A 19,860-nucleotide genomic window follows, 5' to 3' on the forward strand; every position below is an offset into this window, starting at 1 on the left:
TATTAACGTATCAAAACATAAGTTTCCTCTTACACAAAATCTACTTTTATAATTTCATATACAAGACTATGAACATTCGAAAACGTAAAGGTGATAGAAAGTATATTAATAAATATACATTTTAATTCAATATAATTATTTTTTATTTTTTTTCTATCATTAACATTTGCAATGTCAATACAGAATCGCAATACCAGAAGAGTCTATACAATTTATTATCTACATAATACCCGCTTAGTATTGTTAGCCGATTACATTTGGCATAGCATACAAGTGAATGAGTTAATTGTACAAAAACCGACGTATGCAGCTATAGCCCCGAACATTACTCTGTCTCTTCTGCCACCTGATAAGTATACTGGTATATCCTTTTTCAATGCTTCCTGCAAACAAGATGAAACGTATTGTAAAGTAAATCTATGTTCAAAATCTAATTGCAGCTGAAAATTATCGTTATGTATACTTACCCCATAGTGCTTGTACTTTGTCCACAATTTTGTGTCAAGGGTGGCTGGTTTACCACCAGTGCAATAGCCTGATTTGGGCGTAACCGTCAAAGGTTTTGTCTTGATGGAGTCATAAATTATTACTGGCTCTGATTTCTGTAAAGGAAGAGGAGACTGAAACAACATTAAAATATTTACTGCTTATTTATTTTATAAGCATGTTTATTTATTGCACCCAAGTAGCACACAGCGCTTACAAAGCATTAACAAAGCGCTACTGTGCTACTTGTGCATATATATTGAATGAAAATATTAATGGTTGTATTCAGCAGAGAAAGCAGCTTTGCAACTGTTGTAAAATTCTTCAATACACGATTGGTTTTTGCTTTCAATTCCTTATAGATCTAAATGTATAAAACAATCATATACTACGTTTATACGGCATCCTTAATCGAATTTAATAACATCTGTAGTTATGAAACTGACGAATCATAGCTATTCTGTGAAGAATGGAATGACTGATTGGCTAATTTTACAACTAGCAACAGATATTATTAAACCTAATTAATGGTGTGGTCGAGTTGCCATTACGAATGCTTCGAAGCATTTGATTAACCAATCGGAAGAAAGAATTTTACTAATTGATCAATCAAAAAATGCTTCGGAGCATTTGTAGCAGCAACTCGATCACACCCTAAGGGTGCCATGTAAACATAGTCATAGTTCACCATGCATAGTTCAAGAATTTTACAACAGTTGTAAAGCTGCTTTTTCTGCTGAACACAGCCAATGTATTTCAACTAGAATCGTTTTGTTTTTCTCTTTCTCTCTGTCTCTATATATACATATACCCAAAAATATATTCATAGAATGTAGACTTGTTATGTATTTATATGTACGACACTTATCATTTTGTTTCCAAAATATTACGTGTTAACGTATGATAGACCGATTTAAGATAATATATAAGCTAATATAAACTTCATTCATTATGTTAGTTAACATCATTATAGCATATTATGTCAATATAAGATCTGATAAAGATGTTACATGAACGCAGGTCCGTATTCGACATGGCTGAATCACTGCTCTACGTTCAACAAAATCAGATCTGATAACCAAATGACGATCGATCTGAAGAGCGAGAACATACTCAAGAAAGCAAAGCGAGCACTGAGATTCCACGGAACAATGAAACGAGCAATTTGGTGACATCCTCGGACAGAGATGTGCAGAGATCAAGTATAGTCAGTCAATGAATTTTCGTGTGCGAGATACAGATTACGTGCATCCGTACTTACAATAGGATACAGCGGCTGAAAATTGGTGGACGGCTTCAGCTTGCCAGTGAATGAATTATATTGGTAAAACGGCATTTTTCGCAATTGCGTAATCAACAATCACCAGACGACTTCGTTGTGCCTCTGCACTCTGCACAACTTTGCGGCCATAGACTGTCATAGATTGTAAATTCTGCAGCCGCAAGTGGCGCAGCTGCAAGCGGACATGATTCTTTGGCGGGAAGACAAACGACATTGGTGATTTTAGAGACAACAAAATTGGTGATTTCAGAGATAAGAGGTTAGTGATGAGAAGGATCAAAAAGAAAGAATCTTAAGAAAAAAGATTTCCTATAAAATTAATAATTTTCTATAAAATCTTCCATAATCTCGTTTCATTAACACATTAAATGTGCACCCTTTGAATTCTATCCAGCGAAATGAAAAGAGTTTCAAATATTTAATAGATCAATAATTCGCGCAATCTATTTAAAAGATGATGGCCCGTATTCAAAACGCGCAATAGCTTTCCATTTACATCAAAACTCAAAAGATAACTCTAATCTGACGTCATAACTCTGTTAAATGTACGTTCCTTTTTATTCTGATAAGTATATTCTGATAAGAGATTTAATTAGGGCCTCTTTCACCAACTCCGATTAACGATTAATCGCTGGTTAACTCAAACATTATGATTGCCAAAGACAGAACTAAACACAGTTTTATCCGTATTCATAGTCAGATCTTGACTTAAGGCGATGCTAAAACCTTCTGTTTTACCCACATTTCCACTCGTGAAAAATCTCCGAATTGGATTTACAAATTGCAAAAGTATTATTACATAAATTAAAGTACGCACAAACAGGATGTCAGCTGTACTGGATTTCATGAGAAAATCGAAAAAAAGTTAAAAAAATTCACTTATTTTTGGCTCGTACAGTTGTCATCTCAGATTTGCTTGATATAATAAGAGTTTTACCCCGGATCTACAATAGGGTTTTAAGCCTTAAGCCATAAGAAATGGGCGAATCACAGTCGCTTATTCTTCTCGGATTCGACTGTAATTGGTCAGTTTCTTACGGCATAAGGCATAAAACACCTATTGTAGATCCGGACTTAGAGTCCATATCTTAAAAATAAGCGTGCAGCTGAGGTCACATTACTGGAACAAACGATACCGAGTTTGTAGAACTAGGATTGAAAGTCTAGAAGAAAAGTATTTTCACCGAATGAAAAATACGTGTATACGGATGCTTTGCGAAGACTGGAAGCCGAAATTCCGTGCAGCAGTAGTTGCGCAGCTTGCAATAGCCCACACAGCAAATGTATCAAAAATACATCTTAGAGATATCTTAAAGATATATTTGGGATATGAGATAAATTTAAGAAAGTTTTAAATATAAGGCTGACTATAAATACGGGCATTTATCTCAGAAGAGGAAAAGAGAGGAGATGTTCTAATACATTAAACTGCCATTAGCATTGCTGTGAGTTAATCGTCGATTAATTTAGAAGGACCGGATTTGATGAATTCTCTAGAAAGATCATAGCAACCAATTTAGTTCCAAGCACATTTTTTTGTAAATAACAAATAGAAAAAAGCGAGACGGATAAAAGTATCGATTAGGGGACCAAGCTCCAATGATCTTGATCTTAACATATGTTGTCAAGATCATGACCCTAAGAATCTCTAACAAGTTTTACGCTTAAAGCCGTAATCACACTACAGACTCCCGACTCTGATTCCCAACTCAAAATCTATCGAATAGAGTGATTTCTATTCTCGAGTCGACAGTCAGAGTCGGCTGCTGCCTTGCTGTGATTGGTAGAATGATAGTCGGGAGTCTGAGTCAGTAGTCGAGTTAGAATCGGGAGTCTGTAGTGTGATTACGGCCTAAGGCCCAGTTACACAACTGACGGTTAACTCATAACCGAGGTTCAACTTATTCATTGTCTCTTTTCAATTTTAGAATTGGAAAAAGATGAGAATCAAGTTGAACCTCGGTTAAGAGTTAATCATGAATTGTGAAATTGGGCCTAAAGGTCTCTTTTACCAACTTCGGTTAAGTTAACCGACGGTTACATGGGGCTTATTTATACCCATTTCCACCAATGTAGATTGACTTTAATCTCGGTTCAACTTACTCTTCGTCTTTTTCTAATCTTTAGAATTAATCTTTATGAATAAGTTGAACACCTCGGTTAAGAGTTAACCGTCAGTTGTGAAACTGGGCCTAAAGGCTACTTTTATCAAGCTCAGTTAACTTAACCAGCCTAGTAACTGTAATGAAATAGAAAGAGATAGAAATAGTTCTATAGGCTGGTTAAGTAAGCTGACGATGGTGAAAGTGGCCTTAAGTAGAGATTGGCCAAAGCTCGAATCCAGCATGATGTGAAACTGGAAATAATGTTTTGGAAGTACGCGCTCCACGTTTTTAGAAGATCTCTAAGGTGCGGTCGGGAAGACGCTATTAGCGCTATTTGTTATTTTATCCTTGTTTTACATCTAATAAACAACGAAGATAGAATAATAAAAGTAGCGCTAATAGTGTTTTCCAAACGCACCATAAGCGCGCATTTCCAAAACACGTCATTTCCGGTTTCATATCCGGTTTCACAAGCCGGAGTTTTGGCCAATCTCTATTTAGAAGATCTCAAAGAAAGTGTGTATTCTTCTAGATCATTCTATCAGACTTTTAGCTTAGAAGAATACATCAATAGAGTAGCAAGCGCTCATTCAATTACTGAGTTTTGAACGTAGCCAATGACGCTCTACTGTTGGTAAAACGTAGAACATGTAACATATCATCAATCCATTGCCACGCCAGCCTAAAACACTTGTTAACTCGCATAAAAAGTGAGGTTATAAACCTGTGTTATACAATAACTAATTCATCAGTAAGTACGTCTGAATATAAAATACCTCACATAATTTTAGACTCGTCTGTATCACTTGTGTAAAAATGGAAAGCAACTTGTGTTTATTTCGTTTTCATGAAATGTAATTACAGAAAATATATTTTGTATTTTCAGTTATGAGCCTGTCGATCACAAAACTTATTCAATAATGTGCTTTTGATTTCCTGTTTCTTGTTTTTTGCCATTTTTTATACCTTGAGCTAAATTCATAAACGTTGCTCAAGATTCGAGATGGTCTTAAGCTAGCGCATGAACCAATCAGAGAGCTTATTAGCATCTCAAAATATTGCTTTTGAGATTAAGGACGGACTATTCCGGCTCCTGTCTTTTTATCTCTTATCTTATTTCTCGTTTTCTGTGGCCCAAAATAAAAGTTAATAAACTTCAGAAGAAACATAGCAAGAAATACATTCTTGATAATCGCAAAGGAGTAAAAAGCAAGAAAGATAGAAAACAATTAAGAGCACATAATTGTATATGATCGGTTTAATTAAAAAATTCACAGGTGAACTGCATTATTCGGCTCACAGTTTCGCATCATTGTCGTAGATAATAGGAAAAAAAATCAGTATGTGTGAAAAGGGTCTTACTTTAGTACAGAAAAATTACTATACAATGAGATATAAGATCTTGGAAATTTTTATAGTTTTTCGTAGATATATATTCGTAATCGGACGTAGAGTGGCGTTGAGAGCGGAAGATTTCTTGGTTTTTCAAACAAATGACTCTACGTCCCATTATAAATATTTATGAAAAACTAAAAATTTCTAAGTTTTTATTGTCTCAATCAATACAGTTTTTCGTAAAAATTTTTCCGCCAGTCTCATTACTTTGCCCTGAATAAAAAAATAAAAAGATCAGAAGGAATTAGCATTAAAAATATGCGTTAACAACCTATATAATTCATCATAAATTATATATATATATATATTTTTTCCTTTATTATATATTATTCTAATATAAGAATATTTATCTTGTAACGATGGTCGCGTGTGTCCCTGGCAATACTTAATCAATATGTATTGTTATAAGCGCAACTTTACTCATTTTTGTAAAAAAAAATCGCATTTGCTCATTATCATATCCGAGTTATCTGAACTACATTTTACCGAGCCAATACTACATCTCGTGCACTCGTGTTGCTTCGTGTAAAATGTTAGTTTCCCGAAACTAGCGCACTCTAGCGATGTTACGAGGTTAGGTATAGTTCCAACAGTTGCAAGTTTCTAAGAGTTGCAAGTCTCTCGTGTGAAAAGGTACTAATTACGTCTTATAATAATACTTTTCTGTAATCTAATTATAAGATATAAACAGGACTTCAATAGAAAGATTATGTCAGGCTCCAATATTAAGAATTGTAGCTTCTTACATATGTGGACATGGCACATATCTCACTCATGATCCTTCGCATTGAAACTATGTCCATGTTCATAGTGAAACCTTATATTTACAGCTTCCTTAAATTTATCTTTAGATAGGCCTACAAATTATTTTATTGGCTACTAAACATCTCAAAATAAATTTAAGGATGCCTCAAATATAAGGTCTATTGGTCTGTTTTCTGTTCCTGCGCTAGAATTCTTTTAACAAATATTAAACATACACTTATTTTACTTTTCCAAAAGTATATTTAATTTAGTCACAGAAAACAGACCTTATGAGTACAGACATTATTTCACATTGTAAGGATATATTCACACAAACTTGCATATTCGCATAAACATATGCATAAAGAAAATTATTCAATCGCATTTCTCTTATAAAGTCACACATAAAGTGCGATTGGATAATTTTCTTTATGCATACGTTTATGCAGCTATGCAAATTTATGTGGATATACTCTAACACATACTTATGCTGTGGGACATAATATTATATATATATATATATATAATAAATAAAATGTTATCTACTTTATTTCAGGTACTTTGTGTCACGTGATATCATGAGTGAGATACTGTTAATACAAATGATTATCTAAGGAAAGCAAATAACATTACAGATCCATAAGTATCTTTAGTTTCCATATTTGTGTTACCAGGTATGATATACATTGAAGGTAATCCTCTCTTTTTGGATGTAATTTAGATTGTTATATACAAATGATAAATATGTAAATATAAATATATCATATAGATCAGGCCAGATTTTAGGAACTGTAAACTGTTGATAAGAGTCACTTAAATGCGTATCAACACTTTACAGAACACTTTACAGTCACCAATGTAAGGGATATACAAAAATATAAAGCATCTTTTAAACAATTAAATATATGCATAGAAATATATATTATATATTAACTTAATTAACTTTTTTTGCTTGTTGGCTATAATTACTTATTTTATTACTAAATGTATATTATATCTTGATAGTATCCTAACTTATTTATCAGAGCACATGCATCCAACTGTAACAAATTGCATTATGAAACGCACATCTAATATTCCCATATAAATTCCAGGATCTTTGGGTTGGAGGGTCTCTTATTTGGATTTACTCCAATCAATAGCACCATAAAAAATTTAGTGATTGCATTATCCTGTGAAACCAATGGTATTGAGCTCTATATTACATTATTATATCGTGTTAAGTTACAATGTAAAAATTTTCATTAGGCTGCATAGTTGACATTAATAAGTCGACATTAATAAAATGTTAATTGACGCCATATACATCTATGGTTAAACGTTGTGACCAAGCACAAATTGTTTCAATGACTTTCCACTATGGCAGCTCTATCATGCACTATTTTATCGACAGAGTGCTCGCGTTCAAGAAATCAAGAGACATCATGGCTGAAAAATGTACATACACCTTGTGATTTGCAGCAATGTGTTAATTCATTTCATTGAATTCCATATATAACAGATATGCTATAACAAATATCTATGGTAAAAAATCAAATATACGTAAAGATAAGAGAGGAAAGAAGAGAGAGAGAGAGAGAGAGAGAGAGAGAGAGAGAGAGAGAGAGAGAGAGAGAGAGAACAATGTCAATTCTTTTCATTAAGTTGCATATATGACAGATATGCTGTAACAAATACCCATGATAAAATTGGCTTTAAATTCCATAGATAAAAAACTTGTGCATTTATGGTGTTGATTAATAGAGCTAATAAATATGTAGGAAGAAGCTTATTTTCTAGTATCTTGTGTAGTGATATTGTGAAAACATTGACTAGATCATTGTGATAGTTTACAATTAATGTAATCTTGCAGGATTTATTAATATAAGACTATAAAACTGCATCTCAATATGAAAATGATATTTAATATCTTTTATCCAAGATAGGCAATTTGTTTTCAGGATCGTTTTAGTACACGGTCCGTACGCATTGGACCAAAAGTGCATAAGAATAAAAATATTGGGGACAAATGGGGATTAGAATATCACAAAGCTGTACAGGATGTTGTATTTAGCCAGCATTGTTTACCCTTCATGCCAACAGAACCATCAGCATCCTTGAGCGAAGATATTGTAGAATCTGGTCCATTATATGTGTGCAGACATTGCAGAGATTGGTGAGTTGGAATAAAGTATTTTAACGATTGCGTTAAAATGCGACGGAATTTTATGATTTATTTTATTATGTAACTATAACGCGTGTATGGATGATTTTTGTTTCAGTTTTCGTTTTCAAAGTAGTTTTGAGGAACACAATGCACGGCATTGTTGGATTTTAGGGCTTTGGTGTCGTTATTGTTTCGATACAGTATGTAATCATCCAGTTACCAGAAAAGGTTATACAAAATGTTCTGAATGTTTAGAAAAAGATAGTAAAAAACGCGCATATTTAGTATCAAGAAGTAGTATTTCAAGTAGACAGTTACGAGTGGGAGTTATAAAAGTATTCTACAATCAGTGCCAATTTATCGATCACATGAAAATGCATCAATTAAGCATGGTAAATATGGGTGATTTAATGTTAATTCCTCTACCTACTGACATAAGCAGTAGTGATTGGTCTTCTGAATTTGAGATACTGTGTGAAGCACTCATGGAAGTGGCATTTTTGTTACGCATACATATTATAGATTGGTTAAAGGAGCATAACTTGCAAGATAATTGGTGGAAACTGATTAATGGCAAAAGTAATGACGCTAAGATAAAGGAAATTGTCGATAAGTACCATGGTCGACAATTATTCAAACCTTCCTATAAGACAATTACCGATATATTTACGAATTCCAGTTCTAACATTACATATAATGTTAGAAGCTCCCCGGATATTGAATTTATTGATAACGATTTCATAGATAATAATACAAATAATTCTGTTGATTTAATCAAAGATAAGAATATCGTAGAAAATGAAGATAATCCATGTACATCAACTGATATTACTTTTGTGGATTGCGGTCCTACTTCACAACATTTTGAACCAGAAATACCAGTAAATCGTAAGAGAACACAACAATTAAAAACTTATCGCCCAGCTAATACTATCAAAATAAATAATAAAATGATGTATGAAACTTCTAAGAATCGCAACTCACACGAAACAAATACGATTCATGAAAATGTTATAAAAAAACCTACTGAGAACAATCTTAGTAATCCTAGTAATATAACCAAAACTGGCGTTAACACAATTATGAACAATTCATTTAAGATTAGTATCCCATTTTCTTCTAAGACAAGTTCAATAATTAAGACTAATTTAAATCAGTCGACACAAACATCAAATAATAAGATATTAAATGTCCAAGATCCAAAGAATATTACAATAATTAACCAATTTCCATCTCAGCTTATTTCCAACCAGAAAATAGTTCTCGTTAAACAGAATTCACATAATGTCGTGTCTCGCAGCAATAATGAATTGACTACTAAAACAAATTCAAGTAACTCAGTAGTAGATAATAACGGTTCCAATACATCAACACAGAAGAGATCTTATTCCAATGTCAAGAAACAAGAATCGGATGAAAAAATTATAGTAAGTAATGGACAAAAGTACGTCATTAAACGTATAAAAAACGCCACGAAAGCTACGAAACAACTGACGTCTGAACATAACATTTCAAAGCCAAATGTTTTAAAGCCTACTAATTCTAACGAAGTCGAAAACGGCACACTACAAACTACTTTACCTCCCAAGAATGTTTCCATCTCAACACCTTCGCCATCTCCTAAATTATCCAATAATGAATCACATGTTAACAAAACTTCAATTATGCCAAAATTACAAAAAATGCCTCCGCATTTAATTCCAGTATCTGCCATGCATCCGAGATATATGTCGGAAATAATATCATTGATTAAAGAAGATAATGGACATCTTTATATGGATGTAAAATTAGTAGATCGTATTGCAAAAGAAAGCCTTCTTGCTGTGTGTGATGTAATAACAAAATATAGACGAGAAATGTTTAATGAATTTTATCAAATGAATAGCTTGGAATTGAATAAACGGCTGGAGCATTTGCAATGTATTACTGATGAAATGAAAAATGTTATGAACTTCATATCAGACCACGTTTTTCAAGAAAAATTAAGAGCTGTTAATACTATCAAATGCATATTAGAAGAATGTCTCAATAAATCTAACCAGAATGTACAGGATAAGGAAATGAACGATGATATAATATTAAACGAATGGGAAATAAAGATAAATCGAGAGCATAAATGTCTATCATGCTATAGATATAGGAAACCTGAATCATATATAGTTGGCTTTTCAAAATTGGCTATGAATGAGAATAATTATTGTTCTTGCTATAAAGAAGTTTGTCAAGATTGTCAATCTTACCAAGGTAGTGTTTCACGATTTGTCGCACATCAAAACTTCCATAAGAAGAAAAAACCTTTTGTTTGCCCAGACTGCGATTCCAAGTTTAAGTCTTCTATATCTTTAGAAGTTCACACATGGACTGTTTGCTTTCATACATTGAGAAAGATCACATTTGGTTGTAAAATTTGCGAAATAGATGGTTTTAGAGATTTAGAATCAATCACCAGACATTTTGTTGTCATGCATTGCAATACAAAAATTGGTTGCGAAGTTTGTAATCGAGTATTTGCCTCGTATAATGAGTACATACAACATCGTACAAAGACACATCCGATAACGACGCAGCACAAGCCAATACGATTAGTAATATATAAATTAAGTAATGTAGTCTTACGTTGCGAGAATTTCATGCCATATTTGGAGAAGAACCCTGTAATTCGAAAATTAATATGGTTTAAATGTCCTTTTTGTCAGTTAATAACTACAGATAATAAACATGTGGCGATGCTATTGAACACTCATTTACGAAACAATCATGTAGAATCCTTATCAGAAATTCTTAGTGATAAAGCATTTACTTTAATTTTCGGTTTTAAAATGACAAAAGCTGTTATTTTAAATGCTGAAAAATCTCTTTTGAGTGGTACCATAGTACCTAAAATCGTAAATACTCAAACTATTAGTTCAGAAATATTTGAACGTGGCTCTCAAAATATGGAACATGTATGGCCTACAGATACCAAGAAGGTTAACGAAAGTTCAGCAGTGAAGAACATTGAAGATAAGGAAAAAGGACAATTATTGCCAAAAATAGTCAGCGTTGTATCGATGAATGATTTAAAGCCATCCAAACCTGAGAAAGCAATCACGAAAATTTTAACTGAAACGAAGGCGAAGTCTCCTTTTTTTCAACTTATAGTTAACAATGACGGAAAAATGGTCCCACATGAAGAAACAGTAATAGAATTAAATGATAGCAAATCTAATAACAAGAAAAAGACAACAGAGATAATAAAGATTGGAAAAGATACCGAATTGATAATGAATACTTCACACATCTCCGAATTTGAGAAAAAGCCTTTATTAATGGACATAGTTAGTATTCCAAATTCGTCAATTGTATCGAATGAAAAAGTTTCAAGTTCCATATCCGAAGCAATTACAGATAACTGTATAAAAATAGTTGATATTAAAACAATATGTAAATCGAGCATCGAGTCACTCGTTACAGAAATGTGCGATACACAGACAAAAGATGAAAATGCAAGCAACGTGGGATTCATGCCAAAACCTCCTCCGCTTGCCAGGATCCCACAGCATTTACTTAAACCTATGGAAATTAAGTCGAAAAGTGAGCCGACTAATGACTCAAATTCAAAATCAGAGTCTCTCGTCCAAAAAGCTGATACCAACTCAAAAGTGCGTATCGCCGTAGGATCGCAAAAGGAAGAAGTTAATTACCTATGCCACTTATGCAAAGAACGGATTAATACTTCTCAATCCATAATGGAGGCACACTTTCGTGAAAAGCATTCAGATGAGTACAAAGTGACGATAATCACTCCGCGATTATCACGAATGTCACATAACTTTATTAATGGCGACTATAAACAATTTATTAATAATAGGAAACGAAAATCAGATAACACTTTATCTGTAACTAAAAGAAAACGTCGATGGACGCAGAGAAAACATACAGAAATAAAGGATACGAACCCACCAGTAGGATTATGTGTCAAGCAAGAAACGGCAGAGGACGATGAAGGCAATTTTATATGCAAGAAATGTGGTCAACAATGCTCTGACATATCCAATTTGAGAAAGCATATTGCTGCCAATCATCGACTAAAGGGCCGTTACCTGATATGCTTAGAATGTGGCGAGAACTTTGTGGTTGCACCCAGCTTGCAGATGCATCTTAAAGCTTTTCACGGCATAGAAAATCCTCTCAATTATATGAATCAAAATCCCTCTTACGCTCCTAGTCTTGACAGTGACTTGCAAACGGAAGAGAAAACAACGGTAGCTAATCAGTGCTATGTCTGTATGGCAGTTTTCGAAGATAAAGCTGCAGTAGATAAGCATCTGAGGGTGCATGGTATGGCTTTCTTGAATCGTAAGAGGATAGAGGCAAGAAATGCTTTGGAGAAAAAGGCCAACGTGGAGAAGAGTAAGCAAAATGTTAAAGATTCAAAGGAGACTGTAAAACAAGACAAACCGGTGAAAGCCATCTTAGACAAAATTAGTGTAAGTAATTAAATAATTAATGTAATTAAATTCATTTGTTGAAAGTGACGTTATTGATTTCATAATGATCAAATTATATGAACGTTGATTATTTTAGGCGGCAATATAGTTACAGAAGATGAAACGTATAAAAGAAAAAAAATACGTGGAAGGGAGCAATGCTGTAATATGATGGATTCATTAATCTTACTTATATGCTCATTTCTGTATATTTGCGCGCCGAACCCTTCATTATTATCACTAAATATTGCATCAGTGAACCATTAGAGTTCTTTTTTTCATTATCTTGTAATATATTACTTTTTTTGTAATACTATTTAGGTAAGGAGGTAGAAAATGATTTATTATTCGTTAGGACGTAACGCTGCGAGCGAGATAGTAATAGAATTAGATAATAGATAAGTCTGACAAAAAGCAACAAAAGCTTAATATTCTAATTTATCTATTTTTTTTTTTTTTTTAATATTTTGCTATGTTATATGTATGTATATATATATAGTATATATATATAGTATATATATATAGTATATATAGTACATATTGTCTAATAATAAAGTACTATGTTACATTAATAAACTCTGACATATAATCAACTCTTATTTTTTTGTGTAAATATATGTAAAAATATATTTATAAGAAAAATAAAATAAAATGAGACTGGCAATCTTTCGAATATAGTTTATTTTAATATTTACTGTAAGTCCATTTATTCTGAATAAGTTAAAGTTAAGTTATAATTTTTATGTAAGTGTTAATGTAAGTATTAAATTAAATATAAATAATTTTATATAAGTATTAAACGTTTGATATATGTAAATAGACATGCAATATCCCGAAACGTCAAACTACTGAAATTAAAGACGACAATGTGTCTCGGAAAGTTTTAATTCAAAAAATTAGAGCATAACCACCCAGACAACACATTGAGACATAAGACGTCTTTTAGACGCCAAAGATGTCTTGTGTCTCTCTTTTGGATACTTTGTGTTGTCTGGACAATATCGAAAAACAATTTTTTGGGACATTACATGTCCATCAGTTCTTAAGATCTATTTAGTCTGATTAATTTGACATTCGAGATACAATCTCTCTCCTGATTAAAAAAAATATGCTGATTTATATAAGATATAAGAAAATGTAAATAATTGTAACAGAGTATAATGCATTTACGGAGTAATACCTTTTTGTATTATATTTAATTAGTTAAATATTTTCTGACTTTGGTATATAAGAATGAAAAATTCTTATACTAGTGAACATTTATCGCATTAATCGTCTTTTATTGAAGGACTGTGGGATGAATGCTCAATGTAATAAAACAAAAATGAATAGAATATATATAGTTCTTTATATATTATATCATTCTTATTTGCACAATGCTGATTATTGCTTAATCGGTAAAGTATTTTTTATTGATTGACACATCAAGATATCCGAGTTACGGAACCAGTCGGATAGCACTTTGGAAGGAAACCGTTTCCTCACCATTTGCCTTATCTACATATTTATACGTATATACTCGGCATGAAAATATCGGTACGTTTCAATACATGTTCACGTATGTTACAAATAAAATGTGGCATTCTTATTTTAAATCGCTTTTTCGAGCAGATATATTTTCATTGCACATGAGCGCAGGTACTAGAGAAAGGGTTTGGGGCACTGAACACTTTGATTGCAGTCCCGTAAGGGTATTTACAGTTTGTCCTTTCTAAAATACTTTAAGAGTTTTAGAGTTGTGAAAGTATTCTATCTTGGAATATTCGATATGAATATATCATTAATTACAAATAGAGTATTTTAAAGTGATATTGAAGTTTTCCATTTTGATCTCTGTTACTCTTCTTACTTATTATAAGGTAAGGTAAAACTAATGCATTTTCTAAAACAATATACCTTTTTTATACAAGTTATATCAGAAGGGGGCCAAGATTACTCAATTTATTCCATTACAAAAAAAATAGAAGGATATCATAGATGTTGGTCCCTTTTATAATCCTCCAAGACAAACGTATACTCTTACGGGTCTTAAAATTTGCTATTCTTTTCTTTTTTCTCTTTTTTTTTGGCACAGTTACTAGCGAACACACATGTTTAATATTACATTGCGATTGGTTCATGATCAACGCATTTAGTTTACACATACGCCACTTTGGAGAGTCTCCGCACAATCATGACGCACTATCCCGCTTATTGATTTGAGCACGAATAAAGTCAATTCTCACGTCAAGTTGAGCCGGATGTCCATATTGTCTTTTCCCTTTGGCAATCTATATTGCATTGACAGTGTCGATTTTATAGCGTTCCACTGCGCACAGTTTCCGACTGAATCATATAACGCTTAATAAATAATTGTAACGTTAAACAACATTAACACTATTTAACGTTAGATTTTGAATTGACTATCGAAAGATCTACCCGGTTTTTAATATATTGATTTAAAGCTAGCTAATATATGCTATATTTTATTACTGTTATTATTATATATAATTTTCATATATTGCACAAACTCTGTTACGAAAATCCTAGTACATAATGCGCCCCTAATTACTTTAATTATCTCTTTATCACGCTGCATGATAATTTTCCTTCGTCTATCACACGAAACATTTAAATAGAAATTTTCAATTCGTGTTAGATTGTCTAAGCGGCTACGGTAATTAGGAATTTTGATAGAATTGCTGCCCCACTTTCGAAAGGACTTCGAAATATTAGATGTTGCAAATAGAACACGAGAAAATCAACGTAAGTTCCTCCCTCGTATATCTTTTCTCTCTCTTAAACTTTAATACACTTTATATCACTTAGACGAAATTGTCACATGCACAATATTTTACGTTACAGGAGTCGATCGCTTCTCTTCGCAGGAAGTACCGACATTACTGTCGACATCAGTATTCGATTCCTCCCCTGGATTATCCATATCGATTACCGAGATCATTGGGCTCGTTGGACGAGGCTTTGATTCTTGACGGAAGTTCGGTACGATATCGTATCGAGTCTCTGAGGTGGAATCGTTCTTTAAGGATGCAGAATCACCGATTATCTTCATGGACGAAGAGGACGACGAACTCGACTGTATCGCCTTCAGTTCATATTCGGCGGGACTGACTGCCTCTTCGCTGTCGTTTTCTCTGAATAGCTTTCTCAGATCGCTGCCCAGTCTTGTATCGATTGGACTCATCTTTGAATCTACGGGGATAGTTAAGACTAAAGAATCCGGTGGTTTCTTGACTCTGACAGTATTGGCCTCGCTGAAAGAAACCTTGACCTCGCTTGCGGTCCACACGTCGGAGTTGGGACTGCACGAACCACGAGTTGTTGTTTGGGTAATCTTCGGTTTCGTCGCATCATCCATCGAATGCCAACGATGCGGTCTCGTAATTGATGTACCTTGTGCAATAGCGCTTAAACTGTTCGCTGGAATTATTCGATGAGGAAACCGAGGTGAGCCCCGTATTTTTTCTCGAGAAGATGACTGACTCGTGCTCGTCTCTGAAACATTTAACATCGTAATGTTTGAATTTAGAAATTTTCTTTTCAAAACGTCTTTATGAATTTATTACAAGATATATTATAAAAGCAGATAAATGAAATGAGACAATGGACTAATGGAAATTGGCGCTATTATTATTAATTAATAAATTATAAATTAATAGTAATTGCGCTATTATTTCATGAATCAAATATTACAAATTTGTATATAAAAATATAGAAGTTTCGGCTAATCTTTTAGCCATCTTCAGTATAACATTACAAAAAGTCGATGATATAAGTTAACGTAAATGAGTAGTCATGAGAACCACCACTCTTCCATACCACTTAGACAGCTGGATCGTGCCAGTCGATTGATTGATCTTTAAAGACAACGAGGTCAGAATTTAAAACGGATGAGATTAAACATAGAAAAATAACTAACTCACTTCACTGGATTAAATTACACTATATTAACCGCATACATGTCAAGTACGTTGTACCGACTATGATGTATAGTCAATATTTAAGAACAAGTATTTTTTAATAGAAAAATTGAGTTATAGCATTAAATTAAGCGAAGGTATGAAACATGTGTACTCGTTGTCATGTCAAAATTTAAACTAAAGGAATTACAAGCTTGAACATTAATATCATTTACATATTTTTTGTAACGTTATACTGACGATTGCTAAAAGATTAGCCAAAACGTCTATATTTTTATATACAAATTTAATATTTGATTCATGAAATAATAGCGTAATTACTACAGCGCCAATTCCCATTAGCCCATTGTCTCATTTCATTTATTTACATTTGCAATTTTGGGAATTTGTTTCTAATATTAATTATTTAAGATATATTATGCAATAAAATAGACATTAAAACCACATCTTTTCTTTCTCTTTTTGAGAAAGAAAACGATGTTTTCGTATCGAAATTGAATATAAAATTTAATGAATAAATGTATGAGTTTATGGAAACTTGTAAAATTACAACGTACGTGGTATTTCTGTAAAGGTAAAAATGTTTAAAATAAAATGCATATTTAATTAAGATAATATATTGAAGAGTCAAGTTACTTACGTGGCGGTAGACTGAAATTTACTTTAGGCTCGCTACTTTCCTTGCGACGTAGTCCTACTAGGCTTAACCTACGGTCTTCCTCGCTAGTAATGCTAATTATTGGTCCTGAACCGCATCGTGTATGAGGCGAATGAGTGCCTTGGGCATCGACTTGGCAAGTAGAGGCAGCTTTCGCGCCGGGCACTAAACCAGCGATGTAGCCCATATGGACTCGAAGCGCTGATGCAACTCCTAATGAAGGTAATATAAGCAGGATAAGCTGTATAGGTATATTAAATATGTGGATGAATTATAGGAAATGCGAGAGTGAAACAGGAAATATACGAATCACATTTATTTCAAAATACGAAACCTATATGTTATACGCAATAACCTCCCTTCCTCTCTTTTCCATCAATTCACAAACGATTATGGACCGCAACATGAATCGAATTCAAATAATTTACATTTATTTCTCGCAAGCATTTCACGACTGAACAAAAAGGGAAAATTATTCCTATACAATAGGCAGACGGACCCAATTCCAATTTTAACTTTTATTTCTTTCCGCAGTTGTAACGACGTGCTTTTGTAAAAATGTTCCTTTGTGAGAGAAAACTCGCTTCTGACGTTGCAATATACATATATAGTTAAATTGTGTCTATATCACACCGCTTTAAGGTGTAAAGTGCTTCTATTCTTTCATTTTTTAGCGCTTTCCCTTACCGGTGAACGATGCTGTGGAGGTCTTTCTGCTACTCGGTCTGCTGCCGAAGAGACTGAAGAGTCGTTGAAAAACGCCCAGCCGATTTGGACCCTCGGTCTCCCGGCGACGGTGTAGCTTGTAAAGGTCGGCCAGGCTTTGTCTGGGATCGCCGGGCTCCAGATCCGGTTGACTGCTAAATGCTACGGTACCGCGACGTATGCCTAATTTCAACAAGGGTCAAACTCGTACATGACGCGGAACCACCATTATGGGTCGAGCGATCATTATGATGGACATTATTAATTGAGACCTTGGTTTCTATCTAGCTGTCGGAATTCCGCATAAGCCACGAAAGCGCGCACGAGTTTAGACTACATTTATGCGGAAGTGAGTCATGAATCCAATGAATATTCGCGCTCGCAAATGGAATATTCCTCTATTATTTGAAAAGAGACATCCATCTACCTCTAATAAATGCATGATAATTCCGCGGTTACCTACGAATCAAGAATCTTTTTATATCTATTTTGATCAATTTGCATTATTCATTTAGTGAAACAAAATGTGAGTACTCCAAATTTTTCTCTATATTAAGTGCAATCCACTTGGCACTACAAATGCTTGAAGTTTCTGATTAATTAATCGGAAGAAAGAATTTTACTAACTGTTTTGAAGCATTTTTTCATTGTATCATCAAGTGGACCATAGTCATAGTGAGATTAGTATTTTTTTTTATTTCCGTGCTGTTCTAATCGATTTACGACTGCAGGTTTAGTATGAAAATAGTCTTTATAGTAGAAACATGGTGGAAGAAGGTGTTTTCTTCCATCATGAGTAGAAGAAGAAGGAGGGAAAATATGTATATATGTGTCTCTCGTAATAATAAAACTTTAAAGCGTATCTATTATTTTCTTTGTTCTAAGTATTTTCGAAACAGTATAATTAGCTGAAATATTCTGCAATATTACTATATATATATATATATATATATATATGTATACATATATATAAAATATGTATCAATGCGCAACCTGTGATCCACTGGCTCATAGTAGAAAATATAAAATCATATTTTCTATTGTGTGCAAACGAAATAATCCTATAAACGTATAATATTATTTAATATTAAGCAATACTTTAGGCACATTCTTAGAATATTGAATGTAATGTTTTAATAATATTTTGTTAAAATTATATAATATTAAATAATCCTAAAATATTAATGGATGGTTATATGTCCACTCCTGGTAATGTTATATGATTATTAAAAGTAACATTATTTAATGTTACTGTAATATTGTATGAACATTAAAAAGTATTTTAGTAACATTTATTTTAATTTATAAAACTGTTACCACAGTTCAGTTTAAGATTAAGTTGAAAGACTGAAAATGATTTTGACGCGCAGTTGTAGAACTGGATATGTACATAAAATCACACCGAAATGTTATTTAAGATGAAGCATAAACTGATGAGACCTTTTCGTCACTTATTGTGAATTCAAATTATACATATATGAAAATAATATTAATAAATATTTTAATAATATTTTATATTATTGGTATATTACTTTATTGGATATTAAAGGCCAATGCTATTATATAAAGTGGACATATTACATCTATAGAATATTTCCATAATATTAAAAAATATTATATAATATCGAAATATTATATTATTTTAATTTAAAAAAAATAATATTCATATAATATTCATATAATATTCTAGAAATATTTTACGCTTATAGGGAAATACTAATTTTGCGACTTGCAAGATCGATTTTACCTATTTTAAAAAATGGCTCTCTGAAAATGACCCTTAAGAAAGGTTGCACATAATTGCCACTCAAAACTTCGTCTTAATTAGCCGAGAAGATTTAAAAGACTAATAGTTAATCGTAAATTGTGTAAATTCAAAACAAAAGCGTACAATTCGTATCTTCAACATAACTTACGAGGGATGTTTGTTATTCAGATAGTGGTTACTTT

The 19,860-nt window shown here is 32.8% G+C and overlaps 3 protein-coding genes across 8 annotated transcripts in view; 1 reads left to right on the forward strand and 2 right to left on the reverse strand.

Annotated features, from left to right (window-relative positions):
* Positions 1-208: 208 nt before the first annotated feature.
* LOC108764910 (uncharacterized) lies at positions 209-1,921 on the reverse strand. Of its 3 annotated transcripts, none has more exons than XM_018513316.1 (3): positions 1,748-1,921; positions 464-620; positions 209-379 (listed from the first exon to the last, which is right to left on the reverse strand). In XM_018513316.1, the coding sequence occupies exons 1-3, from the start codon at positions 1,820-1,822 to the stop codon at positions 252-254; spliced, it is 360 nt and encodes a 119-aa protein (XP_018368818.1). In that variant the 5' UTR covers positions 1,823-1,921; the 3' UTR covers positions 209-251. The 3 variants fall into 3 exon arrangements, with proteins under 3 accessions (XP_018368818.1, XP_018368817.1, XP_018368819.1); XM_018513315.1 differs by having other exon boundaries at positions 210-383; positions 468-620; positions 1,748-1,920; XM_018513317.1 differs by having other exon boundaries at positions 210-383; positions 468-602; positions 1,748-1,919.
* A 3,954-nt stretch (positions 1,922-5,875) lies between these two features.
* Positions 5,876-13,044, forward strand: LOC108764913 (uncharacterized). Of its 4 annotated transcripts, none has more exons than XM_018513321.1 (6): positions 5,876-5,901; positions 6,569-6,704; positions 7,107-7,198; positions 7,953-8,167; positions 8,274-12,627; positions 12,725-13,044. In XM_018513321.1, the coding sequence occupies exons 3-6, from the start codon at positions 7,196-7,198 to the stop codon at positions 12,734-12,736; spliced, it is 4,584 nt and encodes a 1,527-aa protein (XP_018368823.1). In that variant the 5' UTR covers positions 5,876-5,901; positions 6,569-6,704; positions 7,107-7,195; the 3' UTR covers positions 12,737-13,044. The 4 variants fall into 4 exon arrangements, with proteins under 4 accessions (XP_018368823.1, XP_018368822.1, XP_018368821.1 ...); XM_018513320.1 differs by having other exon boundaries at positions 6,569-6,686; XM_018513319.1 differs by lacking the exons at positions 5,876-5,901; positions 6,569-6,704; positions 7,107-7,198 and adding an exon at positions 7,439-7,536 and having other exon boundaries at positions 7,938-8,167.
* Positions 13,045-15,138: 2,094 nt separating this feature from the next.
* LOC108764915 (uncharacterized) overlaps positions 15,139-19,860 on the reverse strand; it is a 16,234-nt gene continuing 11,512 nt past the window's right edge. The window contains exons 9-11 of the mRNA XM_018513323.1: positions 17,893-18,093; positions 17,188-17,418; positions 15,139-16,122 (exon numbers count right to left, since the gene is read on the reverse strand). Coding sequence (XP_018368825.1) covers positions 15,461-16,122; positions 17,188-17,418; positions 17,893-18,093 — 1,094 coding nt within the window. The 3' untranslated portion in view covers positions 15,139-15,460. The remainder of the gene's footprint in view (positions 16,123-17,187; positions 17,419-17,892; positions 18,094-19,860) is intronic.

Source organism: Trachymyrmex cornetzi, unplaced genomic scaffold, assembly GCF_001594075.2.
Source record: "Trachymyrmex cornetzi isolate Tcor2-1 unplaced genomic scaffold, Tcor1.1 scaffold466, whole genome shotgun sequence".
NCBI lineage: Eukaryota > Metazoa > Arthropoda > Insecta > Hymenoptera > Formicidae > Trachymyrmex > Trachymyrmex cornetzi.